This window comes from Lissotriton vulgaris, chromosome 9 (assembly GCF_964263255.1).
Source record: "Lissotriton vulgaris chromosome 9, aLisVul1.2, whole genome shotgun sequence".
Classification (NCBI taxonomy): Eukaryota; Metazoa; Chordata; class Amphibia; order Caudata; family Salamandridae; genus Lissotriton; species Lissotriton vulgaris.
Window position 1 is genome coordinate 483107428 of NC_141697.1, and position 23891 is coordinate 483131318.

The 23891-nt window shown below is 45.0% G+C and overlaps 1 protein-coding gene across 1 annotated transcript in view; it reads left to right on the plus strand.

Annotated features, from left to right (window-relative positions):
• KCNH5 (potassium voltage-gated channel subfamily H member 5) overlaps window positions 1-23891 on the plus strand; it is an 815449-nt gene that overhangs the window by 109696 nt on the left and 681862 nt on the right. Inside the window, exon 2 of the mRNA XM_086937941.1 lies at window positions 19818-19941. Within this exon, the coding sequence (XP_086794067.1) occupies window positions 19818-19941 (124 nt within the window). The remainder of the gene's footprint in view (window positions 1-19817; window positions 19942-23891) is intronic.

Consider the following 23891-nt stretch of genomic DNA (forward strand, 5'->3'; position numbering starts at 1 on the left):
TTCTAATGACGATTTAAAGGGGGGCATCCTAGGTGCCCCCCAGGCTGCCAAATGGTGGCCATGGGGGTGTGGGGGCCCTGCCATGAGCGGGTATACATTTGAGCTAGTTTTAATTTTCACTGGCTGCACTTTTCCTCGGTGATCCCAAAATGTCATTGTTTGTATTGTCTTCCCCTCCCTCTTGCTCCACCCCAGGCGTTGGTCTGCGCAGGGGTGATAGTAGCAAGCTGTTGGACTTGGCTCTTTTGGCAGGTTCACCCCTAAACTTTTCGCTTTTTAATGTGACTTGGTGGTAGTTGTTTTTGGCTTCTGCGCACTTTAACACTGTGTCCCAGTGTAAAGTGTGTGCGCACTCTGAGTGCATGTGGTGAGATTGGCCTGCCCTCCCATAGGAATGCATGGGGAATTTGTGTGTCCATGGTAGTTCCTGATGCGTGGGGAGTGCAGGGTCTAGTTTGGGATGTGCGAACTTGTGAGCGTAAATGCTGCATGGATTTAATGTGTCTAGTGTGGAAGTGCTACTTCTAGAAGTTGGCATGTCTGTGTAGTAAATGTGAATTGACTGTCTGGCTTGTGATTGGCTGGAGCTGACTGGTGTGCCTGGCTCCAGGAGTCAGGATGGGTCTGCCCCGGTGGTGAATGGAGAGATCTGAATGTTGATGGAGGGGGGAGTGCACCTGGGACCTGAATAGGGCTGGGCCTTCCCTACACATGCTGGCTCCACCCCCTGTGGTGCGACTGATGTCCCTAGCCTGTCCTGTGAATAGGGAGAGGGGCTGAGCAAAGCAAAGTGCTCCAGAACCAGCTGCGACTGGTTCTCCCCCTGCCCTGCAGCCTGAGACAAAGGAAATAGGTGTATAAAAAAAGGGTCTGTGACACCATGCAAGTTGTTCTCTTGTTCCTGACCTAGGAGGGGGGCCTGCTTTTGCTGGGCACCAGGAGAAACCGCCACTGGGGACTGCCTCCCTGCTGGAGGGCCCTGTGAGCTGGCCCCTGGGCCCAGCCTTTGCCCCTGCCTTTCTTCATTTTCCTTTTTTGGCCTTGTGACTTTCGCTTGCCAGCGCCTGGGAAGCGCTGGCCTCCCCCCTGCAAATAGCAGGACTTTGAATATATGTGCGGGTGCCCACCTCGCTCATTGCTATAGTTCATTTATTATTATATCTCTAGCGAGTGCCCACCCCGCCAGGGATTTAGTTTTGAACCAGGAGCCTACCCGGATTGCGAGGTACTCACCACCAGCAGCCCAGGAGCTCCGTGAGTACCATTTTCCCCTTGGTTGCTGATGTCAGGGGATCGCAGCACTGGGATTGGCCGCAGCGTTGGGCATCCCCTAGCAACCCATGGGCTCGACCAAGACAGCATTGGAGGAGGTGTCCCCTGAGCCTGGAGGCTCGACGCCCAGGGCCGCGCTACGATTGGCTGCCCGCACAAGAGGAAAACCGGAAGCCAACGGGAGCCCACCCTGCACTCCGTTGTAAGAAGGAAGCCTGGACTGAGGCAGGCGGGGCCCCCGTGTACCGGAGGGAGCCCCACGTGTGATCCCAAGCGTCAGAGCCTGGCGGGGCCCACCCCGCGGCTAGGGAGAGAGGCCGAGCCAAGGGAAGAAGCCAGCAAGTCTGCCCGGTTCTCTCATGAGCTGAGAGAGCCCTGCAGCCCCAGAGAAGCCGGAGCGGTGCATGCTCCATGTCTGCCACCCAGCCGCCAAGGAGACAGAGCATTCAGCCAGAGCTGCGGTGAGTGAGGTGGGGCGGGAGCCTACATTTGGTGATCTTGCCCCTACATTTGGTGACCAAGCCCCGTGGGGCTCACATGCACAAGGCCAGTGCCCGCCCCCCTCCTACTAGTACTAACTTCGTCTAGGGGCCATTGTTTTCAGAATCCTCAGAGCGGGACTCCAACGCTTGGGGGCATATTTCCTTTTAGAGCACAGGAGGCTCCAAAGTATTGCGTATTTTTGGGGCTTAGAGCCAGTGAGGCTCCTGCGTTGTTTTGGGGGCACTGTTGTTGCTTTAAGAGCCCCAGAGGAGAGCCAGGAGGCATGCTGGTGCCAGGCTCAGTTTCCCCATCTGCCCAGCACTTAGTGGGCAGCTGCAACGTTTAGGTGGTGCCCCTGCGCATTGCTGCATTTGCAGCTTGTAGCCATGACTCTGCTGGACAAAGGGCGTTTGAGCCCCTGAGAGGCCAAGTTGGCTTGGGGTCAGTAAATGTGATTCTTGCGCAAAGTGATTACCTAATGTGTTCACACTGTCTATGCCTAATGTGATTTATGCGTAAGGTGCAATGCCTTTATGCTTGTGATACCTCTAAATGTGTTTGTATGCTTAGGAGGTTGTTTTGCCTAGTATAGGTCATGCTAGTGAGTTCATGGTTCCCTGCGTGATATATGCCTAAGGTGGTTAGGATTGCGTAGTGTGTACCTACCTTTTACCAGTGGTTACTGGTTGTGATCCACAATGGTTATGTTATGCTCCAATTATTCTATGTTCTAGAAGTGCTATTCCTACAAAGTGCTATTTCTACAATTTCTACAAAGTGCTAGTTCTACTAAGTGCTGATTCTGACAGTGGTCCATGTGTCCCTGTCCTGTGTATATAATCCCCTGTAAATACTGCCCAGTGCCAGTTGGCACAGTGTAAATTGAGTGTTTATTATCTAATGTGTTTGGAATAATGCAAAGGCTATTTTTATATATAACCTTGTGTGGAGTTTCCTTTGTGGTGGGCCTTGGGTGTTGTTGCTGGGTGCGCGCGTAAACGTTTTACACATTGCCTCCGGGATAAGCCTGACTGCTCGTGCCAAGCTACCAAGGGGGTGAGCAGGGGTTATCTTTGGCGTGTAACTTCCTTGCCCTGACGTAGAGTTGTGCTTTCTGCCTGGCTTTGGCACAAGCCTTAGCCAAGCAGAAATCCCATTTCTAACACACGCCATATGATGAAGCATGTCACAGTCTTGTAAGTGAGAGCAGTTTTTTCACACTGAGCACATACCACCACTTTTTATATACTTTCCTACTTCTTTGAGTGTACTACGATTGTCAAGAATAGCCAACATAGGTTCTCTCTTACCACACTACAACTAGGAACACTGCACTTAAGATTTACATTCCCAAAAGACGGGACATGGACTGATAATCTCCCAAAATGTCAATGCGATTGCAGTACCATAGAAGCACAATGCACTTTATTTTATTTAGCAGTTTTTATAAGGACCATAGAAAACTTTTTTTAGCCCCGATTTTTAAAACTGCTAAATATAATTACTACCAGGATGCTTTTAATTATATATGTGCTCTGGATAACAAGGATATTTGTTTATCTGTTATACCGTTTATTACATCAGCCCTATGAAGAAGGAAAGACCTAGAACACATGGAAGCCCTAACTTGTGAGACCACAGAGTAAACTTATTACCCCTGTTTTGATCATATACCATAAATTTTTCTGATTGATTACATCCTATTAAATGACTATCAGGGGACCTGAAGGCGTGTGATTAGAAGTATTTCTTCGAGTGCTATATAGGCCCTGGCTAGCCCCTAATAGATGGTTCCCATGTTGTCACACCACAATTGTTATGAGGTGTCTGCTTGGGGAAAGAGTATCCACACACAAACTCGGTATTATCTCTTTTTTTTTACTATCCATTGATGATCCATATGTAATGTTTTTATTGTGTACTTTTAAGGTTTTATGTCTATAAACCGAATAAAGTTTATGAATTGAATTGAAATGGATGCAATCAATACAGTATTCTCCTCCAAAGCGTTAATAATTGAGGGCTATATCAGTCTCTCTAAACCAAAGTAGAAATAGAAGTGGAGATTTCCATTCATAGGTTTATGAATTGCATGTTGTAGTAAGTATTACTACTGTAGTGCTATCTATATACCACAAAACGCAGTTTGTGAATCAGGCACGCTGTAAGCATCTACCTTGTAACACTATTCCAAGACGCAATAACGGCGGTGCAGACTGCAAATATTTACCTTAAAATAGCCTTCTCAGTTTGGAATGGAAGCGCACAAATAGCAAAATGTTCCTTGCCTGGAGCTCAGAATTCCTTGGCACCAAGTTGCTGACATATGCAGTTTATATTGGCTTAAAGTATCAAAGCAATATCTATCTATATCTATAAATTCACTGAAAAAACCATTGGTTATAGACCATATATAGTTAGGGATTAGCATTTACAAAACCTTAATTTACTCGCACAAAACCATAGAAATTCGCATATATAGTTAGTTGCAATAACTATATATCGCGCACCCGCAATCCACTGCTGATGATGTCACATATTACATCATTCATGACATGGTCAGTGACATCACTGATGACATCACTGATGACATCTCAAATGACATCACTGATGACATCTCAAATGACATCACTGATGACATCACTGATGACAACATCCAGTGACTGTATGTTTCTGTAAAGTTAAAATATGTCTTACATATTGAAGAATGAGTGGATGTATAAGTGTCTGGATGAAGGATTTAGTAGGTGCATGACTGACTGTATGAGAGAATGATTAAATGTGTCTCACTGAGTGCATGGGTTAGTGACTAAACTGTCTTAATTTGTGCATCATTATTTCTGTAGTTCTGTAAACTGCTGCATGTGTTGATCAGTAGCAATATGAGTAACTATATGGGTTATTGATTGGTTGCCCAAATATTTGTATGGGAGAGTGAGTGTGTGTGTGGGGGTGGCTGGGAGGTATGTGACTCTGTGCATAGATGTATGAGCAGTTGATTCAGTAGATGTATGGGTTCAAAAGTGCATGTGTAAACAGCTGTATGGGCGGTTGACTGTGCATGAGTGTATTGGTGAGTGATTGGGTTTCTCAGTGCTACATGTCAAAGTAAGTACATATGTAAAACACAGTACATGTAAGAGTTGACATATATAAATAACTGTGCATAAGAGCCAGTGAATGTGTGAGTGGCTGTATGGATCATTGTGAACTTGTATCAGTGATTGTATAAGAGAGTAAATATGTGTTAGTATATGTTTGATTAAGTAAGGTGTGTATAACTGTATAGTTGAGGAAATGGAGGTGTGATTGATTCTTTGCATGACTGACTAGGTGTGTGAGTAACTCCATGGATGAGTGACAGTCTGTGAGTGTCTGTTTACACTGATTGTATCTAAGGTTATATTAGAGTCTGAAGAGGTTCATCGTATTATCACATGAATGATATCATCAGTGATGTGATCAGTAATGTCAAATGAGATGTTATCAGTGATTTCATCAGTGGTGTCATTTGAGATGTCATCAGTGATGTCATTTGAGATGTCATCAGTGATGTCATTTGAGATGTAATCAGTGATGTCATCAGTGATGTCACTGACCATGTCATGAATGATGTAATATGTGACATCATCAGCAGTGGATTGCGGGTGCGCGATATATAGTTATTGCAACTAACTATATATGCGAATTTCTATGGTTTTGTGCGAGTAAATTAAGGTTTTGTAAATGCTAATCCCTAACTATATATGGTCTATAACCAATGGTTTTTTCAGTGAATTTTCATGGTTTTGTAAATGCAAATTCCTAACTATATATGGTCTATAACCTATGGTTTTTTCAGTGAATTTCATTGGTTTTTTAAAAGCTAATATCTATAGCTGTAAAATATATTCTTTATTACGTGACGTATCACGTAGCCACGTGAGACGCCTCATGACGCGTCGCATAAACGTGACGTATCGTCTCTGCAGCGCAAACAAAACTCGTAACGTAAGCGCGCCAGAGCACGCTTACAGATATATATATATTTTTTTAACCTTAATTAGACAAAATCCACACGTGCACATATCTTGAGGCCTTGCAAAGGCACATCAAACAAACAGTCCCTACAATTTTGCCAAGTTTGGTGGAAATCTATTCCTTTAAATTTTATTTTACTGTTTCTCTTGGTTTTCCCCTTGTTACGCTTACCGGAACGCTACCCGGTACTCAAACCGGACGCTCCAAAAACACAAGATGTCGGACTCCCGTTACGCTGCCGGTTAGCTGCCCGGTTGGTGTACCGGGAAGCGCCTCTACCGCGAAAAATCGTAATTTTCTTTTTTTTTCTATTGCCCCGCGGGGCACTTTAATATCCCCCTCATCAATCCTAGGGGGTCAGGAGGGGTCTACCTTGCCCCCTTTCCTTCATTTCCCCCTTCGTTTTTCACCACCTCTTGTCTCTCGATCCTACCGAGAGACAAGATGGCGGCCGCTCCGGACTGTTTACAATGTTGACAGCCAATCAGCTTCTCCTCAGACTCCCGTTACGCTGCCGGTTAGCTGCCCAGTTAGCTGCCCGGTTCGCGTACCGGGACGCGCCTCCATGGCGAAAAATCGCAAATTTTTTTTTTTTTGCCCCGCGGACCACTTTAATATCCCCCTCATCAATCCTAGAGGGTCAGGAGGGGTCTACCTTGCCCCCTTTCCTTCATTTCCCCCTTTGTTTTTCACCACCTCTTGTCTCTCGATCCTACCGAGAGACAAGATGGCGGCCGCTCCAGACTGTTTACAATGTTGACAGCCAATCAGCTTCTCCTCAGACTCCCGTTACGCTGCCGGTTAGCTGCCCGGTTAGCTGCCCGCTTCACGTACCGATTTGCGCCTCTACGACAAAAAATCGCAATTTATTATTTTTTTTTTCCCGCGGGCCACTTTAATATCCCCCTCATCAATCCTAGGGGGTCAGAAGAGGTCTACCTTGCCCCCTTTCCTTCATTTCCCCCTTCGTTTTGGCCTCCTCTTGTCTCTCGATCCTACCGAGAGACAAGATGGCGGCCGCTCCGGACTGTTTAGAATGTTGACAGACACCGGAGAGCCAATCAGCTTCGCTTCGCAAAGCTCCGTTACGCGAAAAGTACGCGAACTGGTGCGCTATCCAGGACGCTGTCACAGATATATAAATTTTTTTAAACTTTAATTTCTCAAAATCCACTGGAGCACATATATTGAGACCCAGCAAAGGCACATCGGGCTAACAGTCCCTACAATGTTGCCAAGTTTCGTGCAAATCCATTCAGCCGTTCGAGCTAAAAGTGAGGCCAAACGCCCTATGGAAAAATGAATGGGAAAAACGCGTTTTGGGACCCCCTTTTTTTCTCGGCCCCCCCTTGACGAAACCCCCCCAAATTTTTAGGGGCTGATCAGAAACAAAATGTGCCATTTTCCTGAAAATTTCAGCCGATTCCGTCCACAAACGCCAAAGTTATTAGACATAGAATTTTCAAAAGTGCCATAGAGAAAAAATCCTAACTATATATACCTACTGGCGACCGCCAGTAGGTAATATATATATATATATATATATATATATATATATATATATATATATATATATATATGTATATCCGCACTCCCAGTCCAACACCACAAGCTCCCAATCAGCTTGGAGCTCAAGCACGGTAAGGAAAGAGGAGCCGACCCAGATTGCAGTGAGCTATTTCAAGATTTATTTTGTGAAGCTCGCCCGCCAGCATAACGTTTCAGCCTGCCCAGAGGCCTTGGTCACATGACGCCAGCTTGGGAGGGAGTTCTATTTAAAGTTCAAGTTATCATAAAACAGGGATTGTCATAGGTTAATTTGCAATTCAAGCATCAATGCCACAAAAAGAGGACTATGAAATATATAAATGTAGATGTAAAATGTAAAAAACATCCCCATAATAACAGCCAAAATAATGATTTGAAAAACGGCATGTCAACACAGAAATTACTATTGAAAAATGGAAATTCTGTTTGTTTAAAATACAGTCAGATTCCTAGGATCAATTTTGTATACATGATGTTGCCTTACATAGAATATTGACATTTCTCAATTTATCAAGCTTAAATGCAACTTCAATACTTTGCAAATATGCAACATTAATAAAGTGCTAATGCAAATCGTTTTTTTGTGTACTGTCAAGTGCTATGCTGACAAGCATTTGGTATTAATCTATAGTACAAATGTTCAGTGGCTTAACCTTATAGATGGATTCATGCCGCACAAGGCTCATCTCTTCTGTAAAACCTATTTTCAATTGCCCTGCCGGTGCAGCAAACGTGTAAAGTGAGTGTGATCTTTTTCTTAAAAAAAGGGGGCAAACACTATTTTTTCCCCATTTTTTTTTATATAAAAGAATGGAATTAGGTACACGACTGCGGTAGTACAAAATGGCACAAAAAGTAAACCCCATTATGGACACTAGGCCAAAAACACACCTGATAAAATGGATGTATCACCTGTCTCGACTGCCTAACAGCAGGCAAAGCCGTATTATTTCATAAAGTCGAGAAAATTCCAACCCATATTAGTCATTTAAAGGCAAGTATAAAAATCTTCTGTAGCATTCAGGCCGACAGGGGTCTTACTATCTAATTTCAGAATGTACTTTGTCTCTGTCGAACGTAGGAGTGCCTCTCTGTTGCCACCTCCACTTAATGGGCCAATCGCATCATTACATAATATTGAAGGAGATCACTCTTATTATCGTGAACTTCTTTAAAATGTTGTGCGCCCGGATATGAAACATCACTGGTATTAATGGCCCTGATGTGCTGGAGTATCCGCTAGTGAACATGCAGTTTGGTACTCCCAACATAACGCAGGCCACAGGGACACTCCAGCACATAGATCGCAAACTCGGTCTCACATGTGAGTTGCTTGGTGATTTTGAGAGGGGTCTCAGAGAAAGGAGTTATTACTTCAGTTTTGTTGATTCCATGTTTACAGGCTTTGCAACTAGAGCATTTTCGAAAGCCTCTGCTGGTGGATAACCAATTAACAGGGGTGATGATCTCAGGGCTAGACTTCACCAAAGCATCGCTCATTGAGCGAGCTTTCCTGAAGGTGATCTGAGGTTTCATTGGCATATTTTCCCCCATGGTTAGATCATTGCTCATGAGGCTCTAATGTTTGTTAACAATTTTCCTCAGCGCCCCATGTTGTTTGTTAAAAGACCAGATTAATCTAGTTGGCTGATGAGGCTCACCTTGAACCTTAGCCTTGTCCTTTTTATGAGTAAGCACCACCTATCTAGTTAATGCATTGGCTTTACAAATTGCAGTTTTAATATCTTTTTCTTTATAGCCTCTAGCCAGAAATCTAATCTGACTGGCTTTCTGAGCAGCAACATACTCCTGTTCTGTGCTGCAGATACGAATAATCCACAGCATTTCCCCGTAGGGAATGCTGCGTATGAGGTGTGGTGGGTGATGGCTTGAGGCGTGCAACAAAGTATTGCCAGACGTGGGTTTTCTGTACAGCTCTGTGTGAATATGGCCATCTACAATCATGATTTCTACGTCTAGAAAGTAAGCTACAGTCGACTGATATTTGCCATAAAAGCCAAATTGTAAGCATTAATGTTAATACTTTCTACAAATGATTCAGCCTCTTCCCGGGAACCACGCCAGATTAAAAATATATCATCGATATATCGAAACCACTGTAAAATGTTATTGCAGCAAATGTTGCGGTAGTCACCACGGAGGACCTGCCTCTCCCAGTAGCCCATGTGCAGACAGGCATAACTGGGAGAGAAGCAGGCCCCCATAGCAACCCCCCTGACCTGTTGGTAATATTGCTTATTGAACATGAAAAAGTTATTGTTCAGTGGTTGATCATGGCTAGTAACATCTTATTGTGAGTGGACATAACAGCCGGTCTAAAATCAAGGAAATGCTGGATCGCTCTCATACCATCCTGATGGTGAATACTGGTATATAATGATGTCACGTTCAGCGTTATTAACCAGCACTCAGGGTCCCAATTTAAGTTGCTTATTTTTCTCAGGAAGTCTCCAGAGTCTTGAATATAGGAGGGTAATGCACTCACAAAGTCTTGTAAAAACGAATCAACATAGATAGTGGTATTTTCCGGTAACCCTCCACAAGCAGAGATGATGGGCCTGCCGGGAGGCATGGTGGCATTTTTATGGATCTTTGGTATGAGATAAAAAACTGACATAATAGGATGCTCATTTTTTAGAAATTTCAGTTCATCCATACTCAGTAACCCCATACTATATATATAAAACTATATATATATATATATATATATATATATATATATACATATATATATACATAGATATATATATATATATATATATATATAAATAAATATATATATATATATATATATATATATATATATATATATATATATATATATATATATATATATATATATATATATATATATCCAAAGAATCAGCGATAGAACCCCACAGGGCGAGGCGTCCCTCCCGCTCCATAGACAGACGCAGACACGGTCCAATTCAGTGCACATCGTTTTAATTTAGTGCAAGCACATCGTATGACGTTTCGGCTATATACTAGCAGCCCGCCCCAGCATTGCCTGGGGGCAATGAGGCTTCAGGGCCAACTGCCCGCCCAGGCCCCCGCCCGCCTCGACATTGTCTGTGCATGCCCATGCACGGACACGGACCAGGCCCCCCTCCCGCCCCGACTCACTCCCGCTCCGACATTCGCCTCCCCATGCACACGGACCAGCCCCCCCTCCCGCCACAACTCACTCCTGCCCCCCTCCCGCCCGACTCACTCCCGCTCCGACATTCGCCTCCCCCTGCATCACACAGTTTCGCACTGAGAGTTTAACTTTCCTTTTCCTTACCTGTGCCGCCGCTCCTCACTGCAAAGCCGCTCGTCACTGCACCGCCTCTCCTCCTTCGTCATCATCATGCACGTCGCTTCGCGGTCATCATGCACGTCGCGTCGCGGCTAGCGCTAGGTCCCGGCCGGCGCTACTTTCAGGGCACTACTTTGTTTTCAAACTTAATTTTTTTAATTTACTTTTTTTTTAAATTTATATAGCCTATGTCCATCTACACACCCTGACATTTTCATAGATGTTTCGGGTGTGTAGATTGGCGCTGTGGTTCCCGAGTTTACCTGGCCAAAAGGTGCAAGTTCTCTCTTTATAATAGTAGTATACATATATATTCCTTGATATGTCATTTGAAAGAAAAAAGGTATTGCTTTCAAACTTAAAGTCCATTTCAAGCAATTACAAGGGGTGACAAACTAAATATTACACAAATGTAGCTCAGATTTTTTAATATAGGGCTAATCACTTTCTTCAAGTGTCCAAGCAGATGATTTAATTTCACCATAGAATAAAAATGTCGTCATTTATTATAATCTGGGTTAGTGGAGAATAGAAGTGGAGAACAGAAGTGGCTTCTTATCACGGCCTACAGGGCACAGCCACCTGCCTATTGTGAGGCCTCTGTGTATTTTCAATTTAGCATTGTTCATGAAAACACAAGTTTTGTGTACTCATTAACACTGCCAGTGTGCAGGTCCGCCCTCTCTGCCTCGTCTCCAGGCTCGGGATGACTGGAGGTGGAGGGGCAGAGGAATGATCCAAAATAAAACACTCTGTAGCTGGGATTGCACAAGTCTGAAGGGCATAGGTCAACTACGATCCCCTCACACAGGCATAATCCATTGTATTTAGAAGACATAGGGGCTCATTAGGATGGCGGGCGGGCCACCCTCGCGGAAAACGGGACCCCCCGTGAGCTGAGCGGCAGTCCCGCACTGCATATTAGGATGCGCCCGCCACAGTGGCCGGAGCATCATGCATTTTTAACAATGTGGCGGGCGGTGCTCTCAGCACCGCCCTCCACATTGCTAAAAATGCATGTATGCATTTGCATACACAAAGCGGCAGGCACCGCGCGGTGCCTGCCGCATTGTGTATGCAAATGCAGGGGGTACCACAGGTACCCCCCATGGGCACTCCCCACCCCCCTTCACCATGGGGGCCCGCAGGGGGCCCCGGAAGTGAAGACTGCATGCCTTTCCGTGGCAGCATTGCCGCCACTGAAAGGGATCTGTTTAAGCCCATTGTAATGTGGCTGCGGTATCTGATAGACAACGCCACCATATTAAACCTTTTCTGCCCAGGTCGCAAGGCGACTGTCGCGGAAAAGCGGCGGACAGTCTATCCGTCTGCCGCGGTCCCCCCCGCCATGCTGATATGGCGGGGGGAAATGGGTGGCGGTTGGACCTGGATGTCAGGCGGATCGCCACTGCCCGCATGGCGGTGGCGATTCAACCGACATCCTAATGGGCCGATAGTGTGCATGCCTCAGGGAGCACGGTATATCTGCTCAAATGTGGCTGCCAGGGTGTACATCAGTGCATTGCTGAAGCCGAAGTAATGCCACACATAGTGCTCGGATGCCGCCCCTATTGCTGTTCCAGATTTTTATTGGGGTGTTCTTCTAGTCCCTTCAAGAAGTTGGGAGAGGGATTGAGGTGTGTCTTCCCCTGTTCAATCCTGCCCTAGCAGCTCCCCCTGGCTCCTCTTTAGGAATCATGGCTTGCTGGTTCCAATACCCAGCACCAGATTCCTGCTCTGCTGCTGCCATGGAGCCAAGTTGCCAGCTAAGAAAGCAAGGCAAGTAAAAAAAACATGATTTGTCTATGCAAGTGTATGTATTACCTATTTTGTATGTGTTTAAGTGCGTTTGAATGATTGAGACTAAATAAGATTGAGTGAAAGTGTGTGTGTGTGACTGTGTTTGAGAGTGTCAATGAGAATAAAAGTGAGTGAGAATGTGAGTTTGAGAGTGTGTATGAATATAGGAAGTGAGTTCGAGGGAATGAGGTAAGTATTATGAATGTGTTATGATCACTGATTTTTTGGAGGTTGTGATAGGAAGTGGATGTGAGTCAGGGGTGTAGCTAATAATGGTGCACAGGTGCAGTTGATCAGGGCCCAGAGCCAGTGAGTGTGTGTAGGTAAATTAGTAAATGAGATAGAGAAGCAGTGAATGAGTATATTTGTGTGTGAGTGAGAGTACGTTTGAGTGAGAATGAGCAAGTGAGAGAATATGAGTTAGAGTAAGTAGCAGAAAGAGAGGAAATGTGAGAGGGAGTTGGTATGAATGAGGCAAATTTCGAAAACAGATCAGGTGAACTCCTGCACGGTATTACACCCCACCACCTTCAAAGATCCCTAACTGCCACTGGTGGAGAAGGAAGACTTTGATGACAGGAAGATTAGGAAAAGCACTTAGAAGAGAGTAATGCTGTATCACAGCACAGGCAGTGAGGGCCTTATTACAAGTAATCAGGAATTCCTGACGTGAGTGGAAGCCTGGTTACCAGTCTCATCCAAATTGCAAGGCCAGTGGAAAAGCCACCTACCAGTTATTATAATTCCCTATAATTCCTCGTTTCTTGTGGAATACCTAATCCATGTTAGTTCCGCCCCTCCCCACCCCCTCACCCCAGAGTATACAAAACTCACGGTATCATTTACCCCACAGGTGCCGAATTAACACCCCCTGCTCTGGGACACATGTAGAGAGGCCCTAAATGGATTACATGACACAAAACTTCGCAGACAGACAATTTGGATGATGAGCTATTGAGGGGCGCTGTGTAATTCAAGCTATCATTGTTTCGTTTTCGAGATTGTGGGGAGCACTGTTGAAGGGCATTCCTTATTGCTTCTTGCATGTTACGATTGAAAACTAAAATCTGTGCAACATCATTTTCGTTCCAGACTATCCTTGCACAGCTGTAGCACCGAACTAAAGCACTCTGAATTATATTATTTGTGCTAATAGCAAGAGTTACTATTGCCTAACTAAATTGTTCTCATGTTATGTACATTTAAAGGCTGAAGTTTATCAAACCACGGTGATTCAATCATGCTAATCTTATATTGAACCAGTCTCTGCAGTAACACATTGTCTAATTAGATGTTATATCATGTTTTACCAACTTATGACTGTGCTTGTTTTGTCATCCATACTTTTTTCCCGTATGCTTTTAAAATGCAATGCATCAATAATAAAATCGGTTCTGCAGACATATCAATTATCTCCGTTAGGGCTTTTATTAAGTACACTCAAACCGAGAAATGAGACGAAGACGCTCCCTCAGTTGCATTACCGACGTGTCCGTCTTCCAGTCCCATTCATTACACATGAGCAGTTCGCCTGCTTCACAGAACCTATCAACTAGATGAGGTCAGAATACTTCCGCCAATATGGTGTTGACTACCTAGCATGCATAAAGGGGTAAGCACAGCACTAGGATAGCCGGTTCTTTTCTTCTTGCACTGCAGATCGATGTCTAGCGGAGGCAGAGGTAAGTTTGTGCATGCTTTATGTTGTACTACTGTTTTCTTATTGGACGTGCACGACCAGTCTTATTTTCTTTTTGGGATCACACTAACCTGCTCAGTGGATGCTTGTCCAGTCATGGGTTGCAGCACCTAGCATCCTCTCTCCCATGTTTTATTCCCCAGCAGGGCTTCCACTTTGCATTGGGCAGTCCGCGATTACATAAGGGCTCCTCAGAGGTGCTGAGCTTCCTCTTTGGCTTCTTGTATTTCTCCCCCCGGAAAAATCCACTGTTGCAGCCACATGTCCGGAGGTTCTGTTTTTATGTTCGAGCTGTCACCTGCCCCTCACAGCTCCTGCGACGTTCCAGGATCAAGGAGACTCCCCTGGCCCAGAATCCCTTGAAGCTGGCAGCATTGCTAGAACGTGTTCAGCTTCTTTTGGTTGCCTAGAAATGGGTGAGTAACAGGAGCACCGGTATTGTGGGGTTCCAGGCCGGTGATTGAGTCTACATCAGATAAATCTGCGGGGGTGCCCACTTTGGCAGCGCTTCGCCTGCACTTTAAGGAGTCGGTTGAGGCTGCTTTTCTGGTTAGAGGATCACAGGGGCCTCCTGCAAAAGTTCCATAGCCAAATCCCATTATGGACATTGAAGACATTGATAAGGAGGACGGGTGGCAGGGTGGCTTCGTGGAGTGAGCTGAGTTCTCTGGCCTTTTTTCCTCATGTCTAGGACAATCTACACCTGTGGAGCAGGAGTTGGAAGATGATTTTTTTATTTAATGCCAGCACCCTGACCCAGCCTTTTTGCTATTGCACAGTGCGGTTCGCAAGGTGCTTTCTCATGAGTGGAAGGAGATTGTGTTCCCTTGTTTTCTATGCAAGCGGAATGCTTTGGAGGGTTCTTCCAAGGAATTCCCACAATCAATTCAAGGTGGATACCCTGATTGCTGGCCTGTCTTCGCAGAGCATGGTGCTTTCGGATGACGCCCTTCCTTCTGACTCAGTGGATAAGAAGGTGGAAGGGGCAGTGAAGAGGTCTTAAACCGCTTCCAATTTTTCCATTATGGCAACGATCTATAAAAATGATATGGTTCAGTCCCAATTGAAGCCTTACCAGACTCTGCCTTACAGATGAGTGAGAGAGGGGATACTTTCTCTCTGCTGGCTCTGATGGGACTCCAGGTCCGCTACTTGTCTAACATCTCATTCGATAACTTATGTTCAGCAGTTACAACATCGGGGGCACCCCCTATGACACATTGCCATATATGGATGCAGGCATGGAAGGCAGATGCCTTACAGAAGTCTGTCATCTTAAAGTTGCCATTTGAAAGTTCAAAGGTGTTTGGTCAACAACTTAATGAGATGGTGAAGCGGTTGGCCGAGAATAGGAAGCTGGTGGAACCCATTCACCCTCCCTCCCAGACAGGTTTTGGATATCAGAACGCTTCTTCTCAAGCTAGAGCAGCTAGCCAGCCCATTTCAGGCAGAGGTTGTGGCTGGGGGGGGCATGGGGGCTGGAGGTGATAAATCCTGTTCTCCGTCTGATGATACCTTCTCCAGTCCTTCTCAAAAGTAGTGACTATAAACTCCTTTCTGGTTGGTGGAAGGCTTCACATCTTTTGTAACTAGTGGGGGGGGGGGGGGGATATTGGATGCTCGGGCAGTTCAGAGGGTGATCTCCTGTTACCTGATAGACATGTCATCTCACCTAGCCCAGGTATTCAAGGAAACTTGTCTGTTGTTGAATCCCGTGAACCAGGTGGCATTTCTGAAAGGTGTTCGGTTTGTTTTGGAGAAGGTAGCCATCATCTAGGTTCCACCCCAGATGAGGGGGCTGTGATATTATTCCATCCAGTTTCTTGTGCAGAAGTGTACCTGTGAATACCATCCACTCTTGGACCTGAAAGGGGTGAATTTGCACATTCCTCATCGTCACTTCAACATGGTGACCTTGCAGTGGATCCTTCAGCGGATTCATCAGCAGTGTTTCTTCGTATTGCTAGATCTGATGGACATGTACCTGCATTTTCCCATCCATATGGTGGATCAGCAGTTTCTTCACTTCCCATTGGGCTCAAGGCACTACCAATTCCAGGGGTTTCCTTTCGACATTTAATCAATGTCAAGTGTTTTTACAAAACTCCTGGACCCTCTTGTAGGTATTCTCGAGGTATTTAAATCTACCCTTACCTTGAAGATTGTCTAATTGTCTCTCCTTCTTTCTCTAAGAAAACAGAGGATGTGTGTCAAGTCTGTCATCTTCTGGAAACTTTTGGGTTTCTCGTCAACCACAGGAAGCCATGCCTGTGCCCCCCTCTGTCCTCTGAAGTTTATAGGAACCCTCTTCCAAATGGATCTGGGGATGGAGTTTCTGTCTCCCAAAAGACAATTGACTCTGTTTCTCCTGGGTTCTGTCCCAACCTCAGCTGTCTGCTCATCTCTGGCTACGGAGTCAGGGGGAGATGGCCTGCAAACTGCAAGTACTTCCCTGGGCCCATCTGCATTTGTATCCCCTTGTGCATCATAACTGGAATCCATCCTCCCAAGAATATGAGTCTCTCATTCCTGTTAGCCCAGACATAAGTCATTCCCTTCGGTGGTGGTTGTTACTTCTCAATCTCTCCAAGGGCTTCAATCCTCCTCCCTTGGTAGTCTTAATGACTGATGCAAGCACCAAAGGGGTGAGGGGTGGCTCTAGGGAGTGCAAGGCCCAGGGCAGGTGGTCCATTTTTAAGTCTTCTCAGACCTCCAACTGCAGGGAATTGATGGCAGTTTTGGAGGCACTTCTTTGGTTCTCTCCTCTCCTTCGGCACAATGCTGTCTGTCTTCAGATGGACAACCAGATTGTTCATGACTATATCAGCTGGAAAGGGGGGTGCACAGTCCTTGTTTCCCCTTCCTCAGAAGATTTGCCTGTGGGCCTGAATAATCTTTTCTCTCGCTCTGTAGTCTTTCTTCCAGGGAAGAAGAATGGGCTTGTGGATTCTTTACGCAAGGTGTTCCCTCTTCTCTGACCATGTGTCTGTCACTCCTTCTTTTTCAGCAGATTCTCTCCAGGTTTGGCCTTTCCTGGCTGGACCTGTTTGTCCCTGAGGAGACGACCACTCTCCCTCAGTTTTGCAGCCTGATTCCCTTGAGGTTGACCTGTGCGATAGGTAATTTCTCCATCCCATGGTCCCAGGGTCTTCTGTTTGCCTTTCTCCCATTTCCCTTGAATTCCATAGTACTCAGGAAAATTGGGTTGGATTGGGTGGAGGTTCTTCTGGTTGTTCCAGAATTGTCTCAGAGACCTTGGATTCCCCTTCTTCAGGTTTTGGCAGTATGACCCCTTTAGGGGTTTCTCATTCACCCATGTGCACTCCATGTTCTTCCTCTCAGCACGCCATCTCCCCAGGTTCTCCGGCTGGGGGCATGGCACTTGAGAGGTTGACTATGGTGGCTCAGGGTTTTTCACTTGAGGTGGCTCAGAACATTCAGTTGTCTCTCAGGCCTTTCACCCTGAAGTCTCACAGTCATCATTGGAAAAGTTTTAACTCTTGGTGGGAAACTGTTTTCAGTTTCTTGTGATCCTGTCAGGGCATAAGACTTTTTATCAGGTCTTGCGGTCTCGACTCTTCATATCGAATGGGTCGGTATTCTGGCTTTAAGAGGTTTAGCTATGTCCCCTGTCTTTCCTCAGTGGCATGCCTCTTGCGGGCTTTTTTGCTTCAGCATCGAGTCTCCCGCTCAACTTCAGAAGCTCAGATATGTCCTCAGTCCCTCTCTTGGTGGCGCGTCTCTTGCGGAGCATTTTGCTTCAGCGTCCTGTCTCCCGATTTTTGATTCCCCCCCTGGCATTGTGCGGTTGTTGCTCAGGCATTGGCTGGTCCTCCATTTGCGCCCCTTTTTTAGTTGACCTTAATTATCTTTCTGCTAAGGTTCTTTTTGGTGGCAATTTCTTCTGGGTGCAGGGTTAGGGCTTTCATGGCTGCCCTCCATTTGTATGTTCTGTCCAGACAAGGTAATTTTGCATCCTAGTCAGGTCCAAACCTTTTCTGACTTCCACTGTCAGGAAGACATTATCCTGCCGATTTTTTGTTCTGACCCGTCTTCTCTGGAGCAGGAAGAGGCTCCCTATTCTCTGGATGTGTTGAGATGCCTTCTCATTTATCTGGACCGTACCAGTGCATTTATGCAAGTGGATTCATTGTTTATCACCCTTAGTCTCTCAGGCAAATGTCTCAAGCCTTCTTTGTTCACTCTGACTCGATGGTTGAAGTGTGTTATTGTCTTGTTTTCCCTTTTCTATCCAGGAGCGGTCAACTCAGGGTGTTTCCACATCCTGGGTAATGTTTAAGATTGCATCACTGCATGACATTTGTAATGCTGCTACATGGGCTTCTCCCACCACATTTGTTTTCCCACAACTGTCTTCTGGTGGGGATGGCCACATCCTTGGAGTTTGGCACCCATGTTTTTTCAGCTGCACATAATCTGTGATTTGTGCTTTGTTTTTGCATTAAATACATCAAATATGTTGCATCATCCTTAGTTTCTGTGTGATCACCATGTGCTTAGGTATGGGCTCATGTGTAAGGACTGGGACAGGAAGACAAACAAGAAGGTATTGCCTGATTACTTACCGGTAATCTTCATCACTCCTAGTCCAGGTCTTCCTGTTCCATACTGAGTCCGTTCCACCCATCCAGATTTCTGTTTCTGGTGATCGTTTTATTTTTTTCTCCCTTATGAATTTCTTTGCTATTCTCAGGCTGTCCTAGTGACGTGCTTCCCCCTTTATTGCATGCTGGGCAGGCAGCGCCATATTGGGGGAAGTATTTTGACCTCAGCTAGGTGATAGGTTCTGTGAAGCAGGCAAACTGCTCATGTGTAAGGAATGGAACGGGAAGGCCTGGACTCGGAGCAATGGAAATTACTGTTAAGTAGCGGGCTTTACTAAATGTGTCATATTTTCTGGGGTGATTTTATTAGTCAAGGATCAGCTAATGCAGGTATTTTATATATTTAACTGCAGCTTCTATCCATATGGTGTTGTGTATATGTGTGCATTGTGAACTTTATTTACTGATACTAATTTTATTAGGATTCTGGGGACATAATGTAAGCATCCCCCAATTCTCAACATCAACTGCTCTTCCCATCTGCACCCTGTGAGTGCAGCTCATGCCCAATGGGGACTGCTGCTCAGGTTTACCACCTACTAAATTAGCGGGTAAACCTAACCTGAAAACTCTCCATAATCGGGATTACCTCGGAGGAGGACCCAGTAATCCAGGGTCTACTTTACTACCTGGGGAATAAAAATTGCAATGTCCAGAGTTTGGGAGGAGATAGATATTCTCATAATTGATAATGCCTGGGATACCAGATACTACACAACACCGGCATCTAACCAACTAAACTGTGGGGTATTTAGCAAAATTGTAGTTAGCTTCCAGCTCAAGTTGTCCTCTAATGCTAGTTAAGAAAAGAACCGGCTTGTGGGAACCATCAGCTGCATACTAAAATGCTTTTTGTATGCTGTTTAAACATGTATTTGTTTTATTTCCATCTGTAACAGGAGACAATCTAAAATATACATAGTTCTGCATAAGTTTGATATTTTTCTAAAAAATACAAAATAAGGTTTAATATATTGCTTCACCAGAAATAATTATTTTACCCTGACACGTCATTCTTATTTTTGAAACTTATATCTTTGATTTTCAGAATCAAGCTTCTTGTTAGGCAATGCTCAGATTGTCGACTGGCCTATCGTTTATAGCAATGACGGATTTTGCAAGCTTTCTGGTTTTCATCGAGCAGACGTCATGCAGAAAAGCAGCACATGCAGGTATGCAAAAAGTGTCACAGAAGCAAGTATACTGATACAAACAGTGTTCATTTGTAAATGCAAAAACCATTGTAGTGATAGAAAGATATCTTTAGGCTCACTTAGGTCATGTCCTTGTTAAATTGCATCAATTTCCTGTGGCATCTGGTGAGCTTTGCAAAAGAAACAATTGATGGACGGAATGCTGGACAATGCGAACGTTCACCCCCAGCCACGAGGATCTGGGTTAAATCCATCATTATTTTGCTCACCACACTACCCTAGTTTGGACCCAGCCATATGCAAATCAGTCTTGATCCTGTACCTCATGGGACAGTCCAGCCAGAACTGCCAGGCTAGGTCCTCCCTGGACTGGAAACAATCATCCTGGGACCGTTTCTAGGCATCACCCTTCATCAGCCAGGCTACCTTGAATCCAGTGTTGTAGTTTTTGCATTTGCCACCCGAGAGGGACGGGTATGCCCAGACGTGGGTGCCTTGCTCTCCATGCCACTGGAGTCAAGCTATCTTCGCTGATGAGGGGTGAAACCCCGAAACCGGTCGTAGGATGCCTGTTTCCAGTCAAGGAAGGACCTAGCCTGGCAGTTCTGGCTGGACTGTTCCCATGAGGTACAGGGTCAAGACTGATTTGCATATGGCTGGGTTGAAACTGGTATGGCGTGGTGAGCACAAAAACAATGTATTTAGGCCCAGATCTCTATACTCCGGTGAATGTATGACATTGTTGTGCATTCTGTTTATCAATTGTTCTTTTGGCGGGTGATCTTTGACTTAAGCACTTCAGCGCCTAGAAAGGGGTAGTAAGCGCTATATAAATACATTTGCAATTTGTGAAGGTGGATTATTTGCTCGCAATTCCATCCAATGAGCTAGTTCCATTCCAGAATGGCCCAGGTGGTGGAAGAGGTAGGCGGATCATGTACGGCAGACTCACAAGTGTAACACTCTCACAATCCCATTCACTCATGCTCATCTGCATTAACTTGGGAAGCTACATTTACTGCCCAGTCTTTCCCACACAAGTCTTTACCACAAATATGTCTTTATCATGAAAATGTAAGCATATATAATGTAAGTGAAACCCACTAATATATGTATGCGCAGCAACACCCCATGACGCCGACTTTCTATCATCTGCCCAAGCTGCACAAAAACAATATCTCTCCTCCGGGCCGTCCCATTGTGGCCTCTATTGATGGGTTGACAAAGAATATGTCAAGATTTGTGGATAATTACATCTTCCCCCTTGTCTTAAACTTGGAATCTTACATTCAAGATACCAAAGACTTTTTAAGCAAAGTGGCTGTTATGGACTGGAAACCAGACTATCTATTCCTGGTGATGGACATCACCAGCCTTTATACCATCATTGATCATACTCACGGATTGGCTGCTATTGAACACTATCTAGGCAAACGCCAAATCCGTTTTGCATAACATAATACTATGCTGATTGAATTCGTGCAGTTTTGCTTAACTCATAACATATTTTTGTTTGAGGATAGGCTTTACAGGCAAATCTCTGGTACAACGATGGGCACCTGCTTCGCCCCAGCTATGCAAACTTATTCGTTGGCTGGTGGGAGGAGCGGGTGCCCAGAAGCTGGAAAGAAGGCCAGGAAAGCGGTAAGGTGGTACACTGGTACCGCTACATCGATGACTTGTTCATCGTGTGGCAGGGGACCAGGGACACGGCAGAGAAATACATCGAATCTCTTAATGATAACATCTACAACGTGCACCTGTCTGGGACAATTAGTGGGGTGGCAGCCAACTACTTGGACCTACGGGTATACATTGAGAATGGCCATGTCCACACCTCGCTGTACCGTAAGGAGACAGCGGGGAATTCTATCCTCTTCGCTAAAAGCGGACATCCACCTAAACTCATCAAGAGTTTCCCCTATGGGGAACTCTTGAGAATCAAGAGGAAGAGCACCAAAGACCGGGAATTTTAGGCAGCTGCCTCGGATTGCTTGGCCCGCTTTTGCCTAAGAGGGTATGATGAACCACTATTGCAGAACACACTGGAGAAAGTCAAGATGATCCCCAGGGAGGACCTGCTCAAAAAGAAACTGGGTAGGCTGAACACCAATGAGAAGGGTATATTTAGGATGATAACACCATACTCCACAGGGGCCGATAGCCTCAAAGCAATGATGCGCAAGAATTGGCACATCTTGCTTACTGATGAAGTGCTAAGAGAAGATCTGCCACCATATCTGCTAGTGACCTTTAGCAAGGCTAGGTCCCTGGGGGATATGTTGGTACATAGCCATTTGGAAGCTCCCACTACCCAGCCCAGTACCCTTAAGGAAATGAGTGGGTTCTTTCCCTGTGGAAAGTGCAAAGCATGCGCCAACAGCCGGAGGGTGCTTCATTATGATATCCCGGAGGCAGGCAGAACCAACAAGATCCATAAATACATCACATGTAGCACTGTCTACACCGTGTACTGTCTAATATGCCCATGTGGCTTACGTTACACCAGCAGTACCATTAACCAAATTAAGCTGAGAGTGCTGGAGCACCTTAGGGCAATAGACAGAGTAGACCCCTCCTATCCAGTAGCCCGGCACTTTTAGGAATACCACAATAAAGATAGAAACAAATTACGCTTTTTTGGGTTAGATCATGTTCGGCATAATCCACGGGGTGGGGACAGACTGAGAAGGCTGCAACGCCTCGAATCAAGATATATCATCGATCTGTCCACTAAGTACCCGAAAGGCATGAATAGCGGGGAGGAAATGGCAGTACATCTTGGTAAATATTGGCAAACATTTGTAATCTCCATTTACCGAACCAGGCAAGGATGACTGCCTATCTTGTTTGGCTCGGGCGCCCCCCCCCCACTGCCACTGATATCGGTGATGAATCTAACTTTGTATCTTTGCCTATGACTATGTTATGAAGTTGTGATCTGCTGAAATCATTCATACTACTTTGAGGTCTTTAATAAGTATCACTTCGATTTATCTGATGACCCGATATATCATTTATTGATAATGAATTATTGCTTTTCAGGAATTGCCTATGAAATTCTGATTATGAAATGTATTTATTCTTTATTCACTTTTTAGATTAAGTATTTCTCTTTTCCAAGTGGCAGAGGCTTGGCTGTTTTTGCTCTATGATGGTTATTTCATTATTTGCAATTGTCTGCCTTTATTATTACAATCATCCATTACAGTTAATCAATGCTAATATGATATGTGCTGAACATCTTTGCATAGTTCCGAGTAGTATACTGTTTATATATCTGTGGCATGGTATGCATCTGTAAAGGGACATATGCCGATCCACGGCTCGATTGTGTTAATGCCCTTCCTTCTTGTGAGTATCCCGATGTACGGTGATATTTCACATTAGTCCCCATCATAGGAATTCGTTCTAAGATGGCGCCCACCTTGGTGTTCGTTGGGCTGGTCCCTTCTTGATGTCTACCCTTGCAAACAAAACTTTATTTAACCGGAACTGTGTGCTGTTGGTTAGTAACACTGACGAAGGCTAACACCGAAACGTTTGTTTTGTTGCTAAAATAAACCGTTGCTGTCTGCTGCCACCGGAGTGCTGTTTCCTTTCTTGATGGGAGAGGATTTTGAGCGTACAATATATATATATATATATAATATATATATATATATATATATATATATATATATATATATATATATATATATATATATATATATATATATATATATATATTACCTACTGGCGGTCGCCAGTAGGTAGTTATAGTTAGGATTGTTTTCCATAGGAAATCCTCAACATTCTATTTGGAATAACTTTGGCCCTGGTGGATGAGTCTTTGCGAATTTCTCAAAGAAGATGGCTAGGTTCGCTGCACTCCTTCCCTGAAAGTTTGGGGGGGATTGGTCAAGTGGGGGCTGAGATATAAGGGGGGTCCCAAAACGTGTTTTCTCAATGTTATTTTCCATAGGACC